Source organism: Eumetopias jubatus, unplaced genomic scaffold (genome assembly GCF_037043125.1).
Source record: "Eumetopias jubatus isolate StellerSeaLion01/CBP00866 unplaced genomic scaffold, mEumJub1_p1.0 scaffold_17, whole genome shotgun sequence".
Classification (NCBI taxonomy): domain Eukaryota; kingdom Metazoa; phylum Chordata; class Mammalia; order Carnivora; family Otariidae; genus Eumetopias; species Eumetopias jubatus.
The window spans coordinates 9,880,367-9,893,678 of NW_028274823.1; the positions used below are offsets into that span (position 1 = coordinate 9,880,367).

General features: G+C 46.5%; 1 protein-coding gene across 1 annotated transcript in view; it reads right to left on the minus strand.

The window, feature by feature from the left end:
- The window catches only part of HTRA1 (HtrA serine peptidase 1), a 52,375-nt gene that overhangs the window by 22,311 nt on the left and 16,752 nt on the right, over nucleotides 1-13,312 (minus strand). Inside the window, exons 2-3 of the mRNA XM_028121763.2 lie at nucleotides 3,690-3,789; nucleotides 3,057-3,261 (exon numbers count right to left, since the gene is read on the minus strand). Coding sequence (XP_027977564.1) covers nucleotides 3,057-3,261; nucleotides 3,690-3,789 — 305 coding nt within the window. The remainder of the gene's footprint in view (nucleotides 1-3,056; nucleotides 3,262-3,689; nucleotides 3,790-13,312) is intronic.

The following is a 13,312-nucleotide window of genomic DNA, read 5'->3' on the forward strand; positions in this document are numbered from 1 at the left end:
CTTCATTTTGGCTCAGGTTACCATCTCAGGGGCCTGGGATCGAGCCCCGAGTCAGATTCTGTGTCCAGAAGGGGAGTCAGCTTCTCTCTCTCTCTCTCTCTCTCTCTCTGTCCCTCTCCCTCTGCCCCTCCCCCCACTCGCATGAGTGCATGTGCGCTCTCTCTCTCTCAAATAAATTTAAAAAAGAATCTTTAAAAAAAATGTCGAGAATACCACACTCAGGAAGGACAATAGCTGTTAAAGTAATGGAGAGCCTCCAAATGAAATCATGATGGTGTGGGGAGGAAACGGGCCCAGGCTAGGAGCCACCAAGTTAGCCACTGAGCTTTGTGGACATGGCAGGCGGTCCCATCAATTTCCTTGGGTTATTAGAAAACAGCCCGAGGAGGCTGGGCCACAGCCTCACGTGGCAAAGCACCATTTGGAATGATTTTCGATCCTCAGGCTCAATTTTTGTTGGTTCTGTTCTGCCTGCTCTGAGTTCTCCCCCGACGGTTTCTTGTCCTTTGCTATTCCCAAGAGTGACCCAACGCAAGGCGAGCTCACAGCCCATCCACAGCCTGCAGTTTATTAACTCGTGTGCTCAGACGGATTTGGATTTGCTGGGAGGAGAGTCTCCTTCCAAACGGAGCCTCATTCCAAGCCAGTCTCCACCCCCTCCTAAATAATCAATCATCCAACGAAGGGAACAAAAGGGAAAGCGCTAGAAGAGATGGTTTCACTCTCCCCACTTCCAACTACTATCAGCAAAAAAAAGCAGTTTAGTCAGTGGAAACCAGTCTCTTGTGTGGGTGTCTGCAATTTAATATCCATTCATTTCCGATTCCTTTTTGAAAAGCCACATTTAGTTCAACTTTTAAATGTTAAGCATCTTTTTCTTGAGCTAGAAACAGCCCTCAAATACTGTGCTGCCGGCACAGGGCTAGACTCCTGCGGGCAGCTAGGGCCGGGTCAGAAACACGGCAGAGCTGGTCTGTTGAGATCTTTCACATCCTGCCTGGACATGTCGGGGACGACACAAGGATGCAGTCTCCACCTTGGCTCAAAATCTGAAAAGAATCTCCCCCTGGCCAGAGGCACATTCCGTGCCCACGCATTCCAAACACAGAATTACCCAGTGGCAGTGGCTCACGAAGCATCTGGGCCAGCACCCTGCCTGCAGAGAGCCCCGCTGCTGCCACTGCTGGCCGCCTTCCAGGGGCTAGCGGGGCGGGGGGGGGGGGGGGGTCCTGAAAAGTCCTGCGTGCAGCCACAGGATGTGCTATTCTGGCTAGCCTCCTTCCGGTGAGACTACCACATCCTGGACACCTTTCTAGCGGCCTGTTCCTAAACAGGCAGCACCAGCCTTCCCGGGGGCTATTTAAGGTCCAGCCATCCCATCATACCAAAAGGCCAGGTTCCATCCCTCCAGTAAGGGCCATGGCCTTGGGTACTTGGGGGTCAGCAGCCTGGCTTGGCTTGGAAGGTTAGTTTCCCCGCAGCACAGCTGTGTGACCTCAGGCAGGTTACTTAAGCTCTCCGAGCCCCTGTTCCATCCTCTATAAAATGGGGATGATAAGCTATCTTGCTGATTAGGTGCAAGTTCCGAATGAAGCCAGAGGCTGGATCAGCACTGGAACTCATCAAGCAGAAGTTATTATGATTATGTCGTGACCAAGAAACACATTTTCAAAGATAGTTGCTGCTAGAAATTCCACAGTTACCTAATAGAAATAATATCCAACGAAGACCTCGCTGAAGGCCAGTTTCCTACACCAACCGCGGAGCCTGTTTCTGTCCTGAGGAACAGCAGACAGACAAAAAGCAGCCTTTGGGATACTACACTGGTCTGCCTTCACAGCCCACATCCAGGCAAAGGTATGCGAAGAGCTGGGTCAGAAGACCCCTCGTGGCTCTCAGTCTAGGATCTTTTCCTGCTCCAACAACAGCCTACTGGGAGTCTTCCTTCCACAGGAAGTCCAGAAAATTACAAGGGCATGAAGAAACCCAAAACTGCAATCTCACTGCAAACCAAACCTCCTCAATCAACATACACCAACAAGTGGGAATTGCTGACGGTCTAGTAAGAACTGGATTTAATTTCACGTATGAAGCCTTCACTAAACAAATCAAACAGAGCAAAAATGACTGCAAGGAGAATATTTAAATAGAAAGCAAACCATTTTCAAGCACAGCATTTCCCAGACTGAACTATGTCTCAGTTTTTCTTGCCAAAAAAAAAAAAAAAAAAAAGTGCTAAACTCAGATGATTATCATTTGGAGTACACACCCTCTTGTGGGAGACTCCTGTGCGCATTAGCATATTAAAAGTTTTCAGAAGTTCTGTAAGAAAGAAATCCATTAGCTTTGCTTTAATTCAAGGCTTCCAAAACTTTTTTAAGAATGGAGCATTGTTTTAAAACCCATCTAGAGGGGCGCCTGAGTGGCTCAGTTGGTTAAGCATCCAACTCTTGGTTTCAGCTCGGGTCATGATCTCAGGGGCGTGGGATCAAGCCCGGCAACTGGCTCTCTGCTCAGTGGGGGGTCTGCTTGGGCTTCTCTCTCTCTCTCTCCCTCTCCGTCTGCCCCCCCTTCTCTCTCAAATAATAAATAAATCTTAAAACACACACACACACACACACACACACACACACACACACACACACATCCAGTAACCCTGCAAAAACCCAATTTGAGAGACCTGGTTTGTTTTCAAACCCAGTGAAACGCACAAATGAACAAAAATGAACACAAATGAACAAGAGTTGCCTCGGGATGGAAGGGAGACTCAACATTCACTGCTTACCTACTAATTTCTTTATAAACCTATTGCTTTCTTCTATAAAATCATAAGCTTCTGTTTTTAAAACTCTGATCTTATAATCCTCTTATTAAAGATGCTTTCATGAGTCCCCCCACTTTCCCTCACTGCGGGTCACACTCAGCATCTCCTAATCCTCACCTCCTGGGGTCCAGGCTTGACTGGTTCCCGGGAAATCAGGGTGCCCGGGGGCCTCTGACTTCTCCCAGGCTTTGCCACCTGGGAGCTCAGGTCTTCAGGCAGGGAGCACACTTACCTCGTGGTCAATTTTGATAAGTGCAATGTCTGCCTTCTCATCCACATCCTTGATTTTGGCTTCGTAGGTGGCACCGTTCTTCAGCTCGACCTTGACCCGATGCTTGTTGGTCACCACGTGGGCGTTTGTCACAATCAGTCCATCTTCGGACACAATAAAGCCAGACCCACTGGCCACCGGCACCTCCCTCTTAGAAAAAGGAAGCCTAAAACCCAGAGGAGAGCCCAGTTAAGGCCGAGAAACACCTTCAGATCAACTCTCCGACACACTGATTCACTGGCTCCGCAACAGCAGCTCACATCTAGGAATTTATACGTCGGGTCTGTTTAACGTCAAAAACAGTGGAAGGCTATCGATTTTTGCAAGCATCAAAAAATTCCGCTTACAAAATATTCTTAGGGACTCTCTTCAGAGCTAGAGGTTCTTAAATCATCTAGAAGGGTCAAGAACGTACATTCAAACAGTCTAAAGGGACAGCATCCTAAGGGGGAAATGTTATGTTCCCATAGGAACATATTCAGTGGCTCTTGGACATTTCCAAGTGCCCCAGAAACAGCCCCGATGCTTTGCTAACGGCAGCGTGTCTTGGTGGGAGCTTCGGAGGCCGTGGGAAAACAAGAAGGCCCTCTTTACTTGCGAAACAGCTCGATGTGAACCACGGCAGGAGCGATCTTCTCCACCACATCGGCGATGAAGTTGTATTTATGGCGCAAACTGTTGGGGTCTTCCTGCCCTGAGAACAAAGCAAAGACAGGACACGTCAAGACACAGTGCTCTGTGCTGTGGTCTCCTGAGAAAGGCATGGGTGAGAAGGAGCCAAAATGCACACCCGGACCTCTGGAACCCCAGACAAGTGACGGCAAGACCCCAGACCTGCGCTCCGTTGCAAAGTTCCTCGGGGCTCTCAAGGGAACACCCACTCAGGTAAGGGGTAACACCCATCAGAAATGACCTCTTTGCTCTGCTTCTTTCCTTTCCAACGGCTTCGCTGCAAAAATGCCGAGCCGGAGGCACCAGCTGATACCTGGACCTCCTAGCGGCTCCTCGGCAAAGGTGGCGGGGCAAGGGGTCACGGTCATAGTCAGGGCTCCAGGCTCCGCCACAGCCCTGCCAGTTCCCACAGCACCACCGAGAAGCAGCCACTCCCAGCGTGCCGCCACCACCACCACCACCACCGAGGGGAGGGCTGAGGTTGCTTTTGAGGAGATGCCCACTAGACGTTACAGATTGAAAAGGCATTAAAGGCAAAGGCACAGATCCTGTCTTCCCACTGATCCCACAAGGTGAACAGAGGCCACCGTCTGTCCCCAGAGCAGTTTTCCACTACGCCTTGTTTATTCCAACCCCCTGGGACATCCCAGGCCAGAAGGCACAAGAGGTGCCTTGATACCATTGGGGGAGAAAAGAAAGAGAAATCAAATGACCATAATTTCTATATAAACATACACACTATAATTAACGAACCCCCATTTCAAAGCTACTTTCAGACAAGGCGATCCCACATCCCAATGTAGGGCTCTCACCCAGCAAGGCCAAAAAATTGGTTGCCACCCAGCAGATGCCCACACCATGGCATCTGGTTCAGAAATGAGCTACTGGAGACTCAGGTCCCAGGACACCCATTCTGCTGGGACGGGTGGTGGCAGGGGCCAGTGTGGCCCCCGGAAGTGCAACCCGAGCCTGCCACCCTGGCCCCAAATCCATGCCACCTGCTGATAATCCTTCAACACATTTCTCTCTGCCTTCACAGGCTACAGCGGTTCTAGGCTAGTCTGCAGCCAAGAACCCACACACCCCTTCCTTTATCTCTCCTTGTCTCCTTTGGTGCAGTCACCTCCCTTGGGCCAGTCGCCTAGCCTAATGCTACACAAAGCAGGCTCCAGAGACCAGAATTCTCTGCCAGCCTTGCTATCCCTTGTCCCATGTAGACACTGGCAGAAACCTTTAGAGCAATTTGACAAAGTAATCTGTCTGTTGCATCGAAACATTTTAAATTGGGGCTTATATTTTGTGTCTTTCCTACAACATTCTGGTAGGAATTCATTTTTAGCATATTTTAATTGATCCATAATGAATAGGAAATAAAGGAAAAGAAATCTGTTCCTTTACCACAGATGGTCTAAGGAGCACTGATCTGTCCCCTGCACCTGTCACAGCTCACTCAGAGGGATTCACAACACAACTCTGCAGTTTAAAAAGAAACCATTGGCCTACAAAACTGCCCCTTATTCACATAAGGGCCTGTGTTCCCCACCCCCAACACACACGCACAAAAACCCACACTCGCACGAGCACAAACCCACACCCACACTTACACGCTCAGTCGTGAGCATGCACGTGTACTTACACGCACATGTGCACATGTGTACATACTCACACAGACCCACTCACGCATAGACTCCATCTCTCACACACATATGTGCATATACTCTCACACTCACCCACTCACATACACACTCATATGCACACATACACTCACATATATGTACAGACTCACGTGTGTACACTCTTACACACACATACACGCACACAGAGACTCACACCCCCAGACGCCTCCCTCCCTGTGAGAGAGGGCTGTGGCCACAGCCTGGGCTCGGGGCCGGCCGTGAAGGCTGTGACCCTTTCAAGTCCTCTGTGGCCCTCAGAGCTGCATATCCACAGGCTTCCGTGGCGGCCCCACAGCATCTGAACAGATTGTTTCCTCGGTCCCTGCCACGGCTGTGTGTCCCCACCGGAGACATCAGTAATGCGACTCATACCACTGGGCCCCAGGACATCTAGGGGACGAGCCTGCCCTCTCCCAAGCTTTCCCTCTGGGAAGTGAGAGACCATCGACAAGCAAAGGGCCCCTCTCAGCCCTGACTACCGGGCTCTGAACTGCTTTACTTCAGGGTTGGAATCCCTCTCTTTTTGCAGAGTATGATTTTCTAAGGTCAGAAAAAGATCTGCACCTATTAGGCAAGGAAAACTAATTCAACAAGTTCACGGTAGCATCATTTTATTATTTTTGCTTTCAAAGCCCTTTCATACGGCACGCTATTTTTATTTCCCCCCTCCCTAAGGATGAGGAAAATTAGATGTTGTGCTCGTCTTATATTTAGGGAAACTGAGGCTCACAGACCATAAATGACTTCTCCATAGACACTTGCCTTTCTTAATAGAGAGTATAAATAACAGGAAAATCTGGGCAGATCTACAACTTTTCTTCTTAATCCTGGCCCCAAACATATCTGCCACCCTCCTAGGTTTCTAGGTAGTTGCTGTTAATTGGTCTGTCTCCCCAAGTGCTCCGAAGGGAGCTGTAAAGAAAGGGATAGAAACATTCCTTCTGGCCACAGAACCTGGCGAACATCACCCAGAGAGGGCTGTAAACACATGCATCTGGGCTTCCTCAGACCAGCTTCCTGGGAAAGACCAAAGGGAGGTTTAACGCCCAAAGGCCAGCACCCACCGCAGGGCAGCGTGGAGTTTCAGAGGCCCTCCCGAGCAGGGCAATCACCAGAGTCACACCACTGAGGATCATTAACTCACTTCCTATCCCTGACTTCCCAAAGTAGGCATGGGAGAATTTGCCCGCAGCAGGAGTAAAAATGAACGTGGGTTTTTCCAGCTAATGAGAGAACCACCTGCTTTCTCACACAAACTAGCGAGAGGTGCTCCAGGAACTGTGGCCCCCCGCCCCCCCCAGGAAAGCAACATGGAGAGCAGGGAGGACACCGGCCTGGGCACCAGAAGGCCCAGGTCCCAACCTGTCTGCTGGGTGGCCTCCAATTCCCCATCTGTAAAATGGGGCGAGGTGCCTCTAGAATGAGCTGCAAAGTCCCTCCAGTCCAGCTCCAGCATTCTATGATCTAATCGCCTTCTCTCCCTCTCACCCCAACAAGCTGCAGCAAGATAAAGAGCTCGTGGAATTTGAGACTGGGCACAGGACTCTCCAAACTCTGCAGATGAGTAAACAGAAAGGGGAAGTGGGAGGACAGACCATAATGAAAAGCCCAACTGACAAGCCTTAATTGTGCAGCTTAGATGAAAAAACAACCAGTGACCTCCATTACCATCACTGAGTGGACCAGCATCAACGGGAAGACGAAATAGAGCAGAAACAATGAACATAAGGAACACCAACTAACTGTTCAAACATGGGCAAGATGTCAAACCAAAGAAGAAGTGTTTGGCTTCTCAAAATGCTATTTGAGAACGAGAAATAAACGGGTCTCTAAGAACAGCATGGCTCCGTGTCAGAGTCCTGCTCCATCAAGCTAGAGGAGGCTGCCACTGCCCTCCTGGTCTTTACGAACCCTGGCTTGCTCCGTTTGCTCTGATCTCAACTGCCAGCCAACTGTCTTCCTTCCAGAGGGGTCAACCGAGGTGGAGAACCCTCAGAGGTGGACCCAGGCTGTCTCTGCCACGACCCAGTTCTACGTGATGCAGACGGATGGAGGGCTGGGGCGTCCAGGCCACTCAGTGTGGGGAAAATGGCTAAGAGCACAGGCGTGGTCTCAGACAGACCAGTGTGACACTCCGCACAACACTTACCTGCTGTGTGACCTTCGGTATATGCCACCTCACTCCTCCGAGAGTTATCCCCTTGTCCATAAAATATGATGACAGTAACACCTACCTACCTCAAAGTGGTTTTGATGCAGATTTTACGAGTTACTATATATGAAGTGCTTGGCCACGCCCTGGCATAGAGTTTAAAATTAAAAATAAAGAGACAAGCGTGAGCATCACACGGCCCAGTGGGACGGCAGGGAGATAACTACTCTCCCTACCTTGGCACATTGGTGTAGGTCCTGGAAAGTCCTCCTAACAGGACCATCATGGCCACCCCTGCAGAGGCAGAGATCAAGGGGAAGCTGCGTGGCAGGCCAATTTTTCTGGCTTTGATGTTTGCCTATGCTCCCCCTTGTACGAGGCTAACCCACAGGCACTGCAGAAGGGAAACAGGGAGCTGGGTCAACAGAATAATCTAACCTGAACTGTAGCCCATCTGTACACAAGGAGCAACCAACCTACACCAGAAGACAAATATAACTCCCTCTATAAAGTGAGGGCCTTGTTTAGTTAGGCCAAACCAATGTGGCAGAAGGTAATGAACACGGGAAGCCTCATGCAGGGTCAAGGCCTGGCCCTTCTAACTGTTCTAATCGCTCCATTATTGTACAGAAAGCTGGAAGTGACTGGAGTTCAGTAACAGCCCCCCATTTACAGAAAGCTGGTGATTCAGAATTCAGAAACGTGGAGGTAAGGTGTTTTTTATATTCCTGATTAATGAAAAAAACAGAAAAGACAAAATGACCAATATCATGAATCAAAGAGGACGCAGCACTATAGATCCCACAGACATTAAAAGTATGGTATGGAAATATTCTGGACAAATTTGTGCACATAAATTCTACAGCTTAGATGAATGGATAGATTTCTTTAAAAGACGTAATTTGGGGCACCTGAGTGGCTCAGTTGGTTAAGCGTCTGCCTTCGGCTCAGGTCATGATCCTGGAGTCCTGGGATTGAGCCCCGCATCGGGCTCCCTGCTCAGCGGGGAGCCTGCTTCTCCCTCTCCCGCTGTCTGCCTGTCTGCCTACTTGTGATCTCTCTCTCTCTGCCCAATAAATAAATACAAATCTTAAAAAAAAAAAATAAAAAGAACAGACATCATTTACCAAACGTCATTTACGAAGATATAGATAACCTGAAAAAGAAATTCTCTTTGCAGTTAAAAACCTTCCCACAAAGAAAGTTTCAGGCTCATGACTTCATGGGTGAATTCTACCAAACATTTAAGAAAGAGACGATACTAATACTTCACAAACTCTTCCCAAAAACAGAATAGGGAAAACACTGCCCAACTTAGTTTATGAACCCGGCATTACTCTAACATAAAAGCCAGACAAAAGACATTATAAGAAAACTACAGACTAACGTCCAACATGAACACAGACCAAATGTCCTTAAAATGTTTATAATTCAGCAATTTAGCAAAAAGAATAATATATCATGACCAGGCGAGGTTTATTCCAGGAAATAATAAATCAGGTTTAACATGGGGTGCCTGGGGGGCTCAGTCAGTTGGGTGTCCACTCTTGGTTCTGGCTCAGGTCCTGATCTCATGGGTTGGGAAATCGACCCCACATCAGGCTTTGCGCTCGGCAGGAGTCCGCTTGGGTATTCTCTCCCTCTGCCCCTTTCCCTGCTCTCTCTCTCAAATGAATAAATAAATCTTTAAAATAAATAAATAGGGGCGCCTGGGTGGCTCAGTCGTTAAGCGTCTGTCTTCGGCTCAGGTCACGATCCCAGGGTCCTGGGATCGAGCCCCGCATCAGGTTCCCTGCTCTGCGGGGAGCCTGCTTCTCCCTCTCCCACTCCCCGTTTCTGTTCCCTCTCTCGCTGTGTCTCTCTCTGTCAAACAAATAAATAAAATCTTAAAAAAAAAAAATAAATAAGATGTAACGTTAGAATATAATAGTAAGAAAACCCAAATGATTATCCCATAGATGCAAAAAGATGTGACAAAAATTGAATACCCATTCACAATAAAAACACTCAGCAAACTAGAAAGAGAACTTCCTCACCCTGATAAAAGGGATCAATAAAAAACCTAAAACTAATATCATACTTAATAGTGAAAGATTGAATACTTTCTCTCTACAAATGAGAATAAGGCAAGGACATCCACTCTTACCACTTCTATTCAGTATTTTACGATGTCCTGGTTGGAATAATTAAGCTAGAAGAAGAAACAAAGGCATAAAGATTAGAAAGGAGAAAATAAAACTATTAGTATTTGAAGACGACATAATAGTGCCTAGGGAAGTTGCTTAGGAATCTGTAAATATACTGCTAGAATAAGTGAGTTTGTCAATGTCACAGGCTAACAGGTCTATATACCCAAAACCGTATTTCTATGAATTAATAATAAACCAATGGAAACTGAAATTTTTAAAATACCAACTATAATAGCATCGAAAATATTAAATAGGTAGATAAATATTTAATAAAGTATGTGTAAAACACTGCAAAACACTGCTGAAATAAATTTTAATTTATTATTTTTTTATTTAAATGTTAGGTAGTTAACATACAGTACAATTTTGGTTTCTGGAGTAGAATTCAGTGATTCATCACTTACATATAATACCCTGTGCTCATCACAAGTGCCCTCTTTAATATGCATCACCCACCTAGCCCATCCCCTACCCACCTCCCTCCATCAACCCTCAGTGTGTTCTCCACTGTTAAGTGTCTCTTATCATTTGTTTCCCTCTCTCCTTTTTGCTGAAGTAAATTTTGAAGGACCTAAGTACATCAAGAGATACACCATACTCATGAATCAGAAGACTCACTATTGCCAAGCTATCAATTTTCCCAAACTTGACCTACAGATTCAGCATACTCCAAATGAAAATCCCAGGAGGTGTTTCTGTAAAAATTGATAAGCTATTTCTGAAGCTTATGTGGAAAGCAAAAAACCTAGGATATCCAAAATAATTCTCAAAAAGAGAAAATCAAATGACTTATACTGTGTGATTTTATTTTAAACTGAAAAATTCTGAGTAACTAGGATTAGTAGAAAGATGAGTCACAACATTTTACAGGATAGGCCTTTCCATTCATCTAATAAATATTTATCGTTACTGATTTTTAACACAACAAATGACCCATTAAGAGTAGCCGACATTTCCTATAATTTAATGAGTTTTAAAATTGCCATGATTTCATCCAAAAATAATAAATGATTGCTGTCTCCTCTTTATAAACTACTAGGAAAGCACATGTCTCCATAAATGTTACTTCCTTGGAGCCCATGGTCCCTGGAGTTTTACAGATAATACTTCTTAACTACTTTCAACAGCTTCCTTACAGGAGGAAAGAGAGATACACACAGTGTTGCTAAGTTTCATTAATTAGTATTAAAATTAGTAATAACAGACACTTCCATTATTAAGTGTTTGCCAAAAAGAGCCAGGCACTAAGTATTTGACATACATTATCACAGTGAAGGAAATGTGTTTTTGCAGCGAAAATGAAAATCACAACGTGGGGACTATGAACCAACAGACCGTGTTTCTAGGCAAAAATGTAACACAAAATCAGGTATGTGCTTTAAAAACATCAAGATGTGTGCTTTTTTTTTTTAATATTTAAGGTAAAAACGTCAAGTAAAGATTAGATGTGGGTCAGGAAGAAGAGAGAAGTAAGTGTTTATGGTCCTAATGCCATAGTTCTCAAACTCTGCCCCAAGGCACCCTGGAGTGCCATAGCAAACTCATAGGATAGTTTAAGTTTTCTGCGGAAACACAGTGATACTTGATATCTGCTGGACATCTTGAGAGCTAGTTCTCAGTTTCAAAATCAGATGACACTATAATCCTTTGGATGACTTCGTATCTTTGTCACTTTGGTTTCTGGTGGTCACTGTGATTAAAAGCAAGTACTGTACAAAAATCAACATTGAACTTGGAAATGGGGGTGGCAGTGTCCAATTTGGTTCCAACAGGCTATATGGCACCCAGCAGTACACCTAGTCCATTCATAAATAGGGGTGGTTATTGAATAACAAAATTAAAATACTATTTTTCCTGTATTTTCTTTTCAAGTGACTATTATACTGTAAAGGCACAAACACCCACTCAGTTGTTGGGACCTAATTACTTGATGAATAGAACCATTAGGTATTTGTTTTGGCCCAGGGGGTACCATGAAAAAATTACTGAGACACGAAGGGTGTCATAAACCATGAAAATCTGGGCACCTCTTGTCTGATGCCTCTTGGGCTCTCTCCAGCAGAGGCTCTTGAATCCCAACACAGTTGCAGTAATTCGGAGCAAAAGTGGATTTACAGTGAAGGGTGAAGGTAAACATTGGCCCCGCGAGGGGCCCTAGCAAAGTATTCAGTTGTCAGACGCTTTTTGGAAAATAGTTAATAAATAACAACAAAAATATTTATAAAAATATTTAAACTGCAGTTGGTTGAGGCCACTGTCTCCTTACCTCGGCCACACATCTCTTGTCCTATCAGAGTGGCTGGAGCATTTGGGGATGTGGCTAAAAAGTCAAACTGTAGAATCATTTTGCTTGAATTTTCATGTGCTTTGAAGTCACTTCTGCCTTTCTATCCCGGAACAGACTTGGTTTCCAGGGACACTCTTATTCTTCCATCCTGCTGGCTCCCTAGTGCAAGCCAGAGGTTTTATAGGGTATGGTGACCTGGCCTGGAAGTATACAGTGGTGGAGAAATATGCCAGAGGAAAGACTAAATTAACAACAATAATAATAAGTCATTCTATTCTCTCCATAGGAAACATTACAAACTCACTGTCATATGAAAAGGTGATCAAAGAGTCTATAGCCAAAAAATATAGAGGAGAGGGAAGGTATTTTAAAGGTGAAGGTGTATTTGGCAGTTAATGACAACATCATGACATTTTTCTGGGTTTTTGGAGTCTGTAGTATTTTCTCATTTTAAAAAAACTTGTAATTTGTGGTGGTTTGCTTTTTCAATCTAAATAAAGATCATGTCCATGCCTAATGTTATACTTATAATTTTGAATTCTTTTTCTTAAAGAGGGTCCTCTGACTTGTACGAGTTTCAGACCCCATAAAACCCAGACCTGCCAGCAGGGAGGCAGGAGTGCCAACCCTACCCAAGTAGCAGGCCTGAGTCCCGCATATTCCCAGCTCCCAGGCCCTCTGGAGCTCATGACTGGCTCGCGATGTCAGGGGTAGGGGTGGGGGGACCTCTGAGCTACACCTACAGGATGCGCTGCCTCAGCCGCCAGGACTCTCAGTCACCCACCAGACAACATGACCAGCATGGAAGGCATCTGCTTTAGAAGGACCCAGGGAGCCCTCCAGGCCCTCCCTGGCAGTCGCAAGAGAGCCCCAGGGCTGCAGCAGGGGGGCTGCCTCAGACCTGGCTCCAGGAATCCTAGCAATGGATCCTGGACACCCTGCCCCTGTTCTTGGCTCCACTGTGCCTTCTCCAAGCAGACCGGCCCACCCTCTCCCCATCCGACGCTTGGAGTGTCAGGGATGGACGGAATGCCACGCTGAGCTCCAACCCCAGTGGATTCCTAGCAGGGTCAGCGAGGCTGGGAAAGGTCCCAAGGCCCCCACTAGTGCCAGGATGACTCCCGAGCCAGACTTGGCCTCAAGTGCTGATTCTGCTGCTTCACAGCTGTGTTACTTCAGGCAGTGGCCCCCGTCTGAGCCTCACTCTCCCGTCCTGCAACATGAAGATAACATCACCTCCT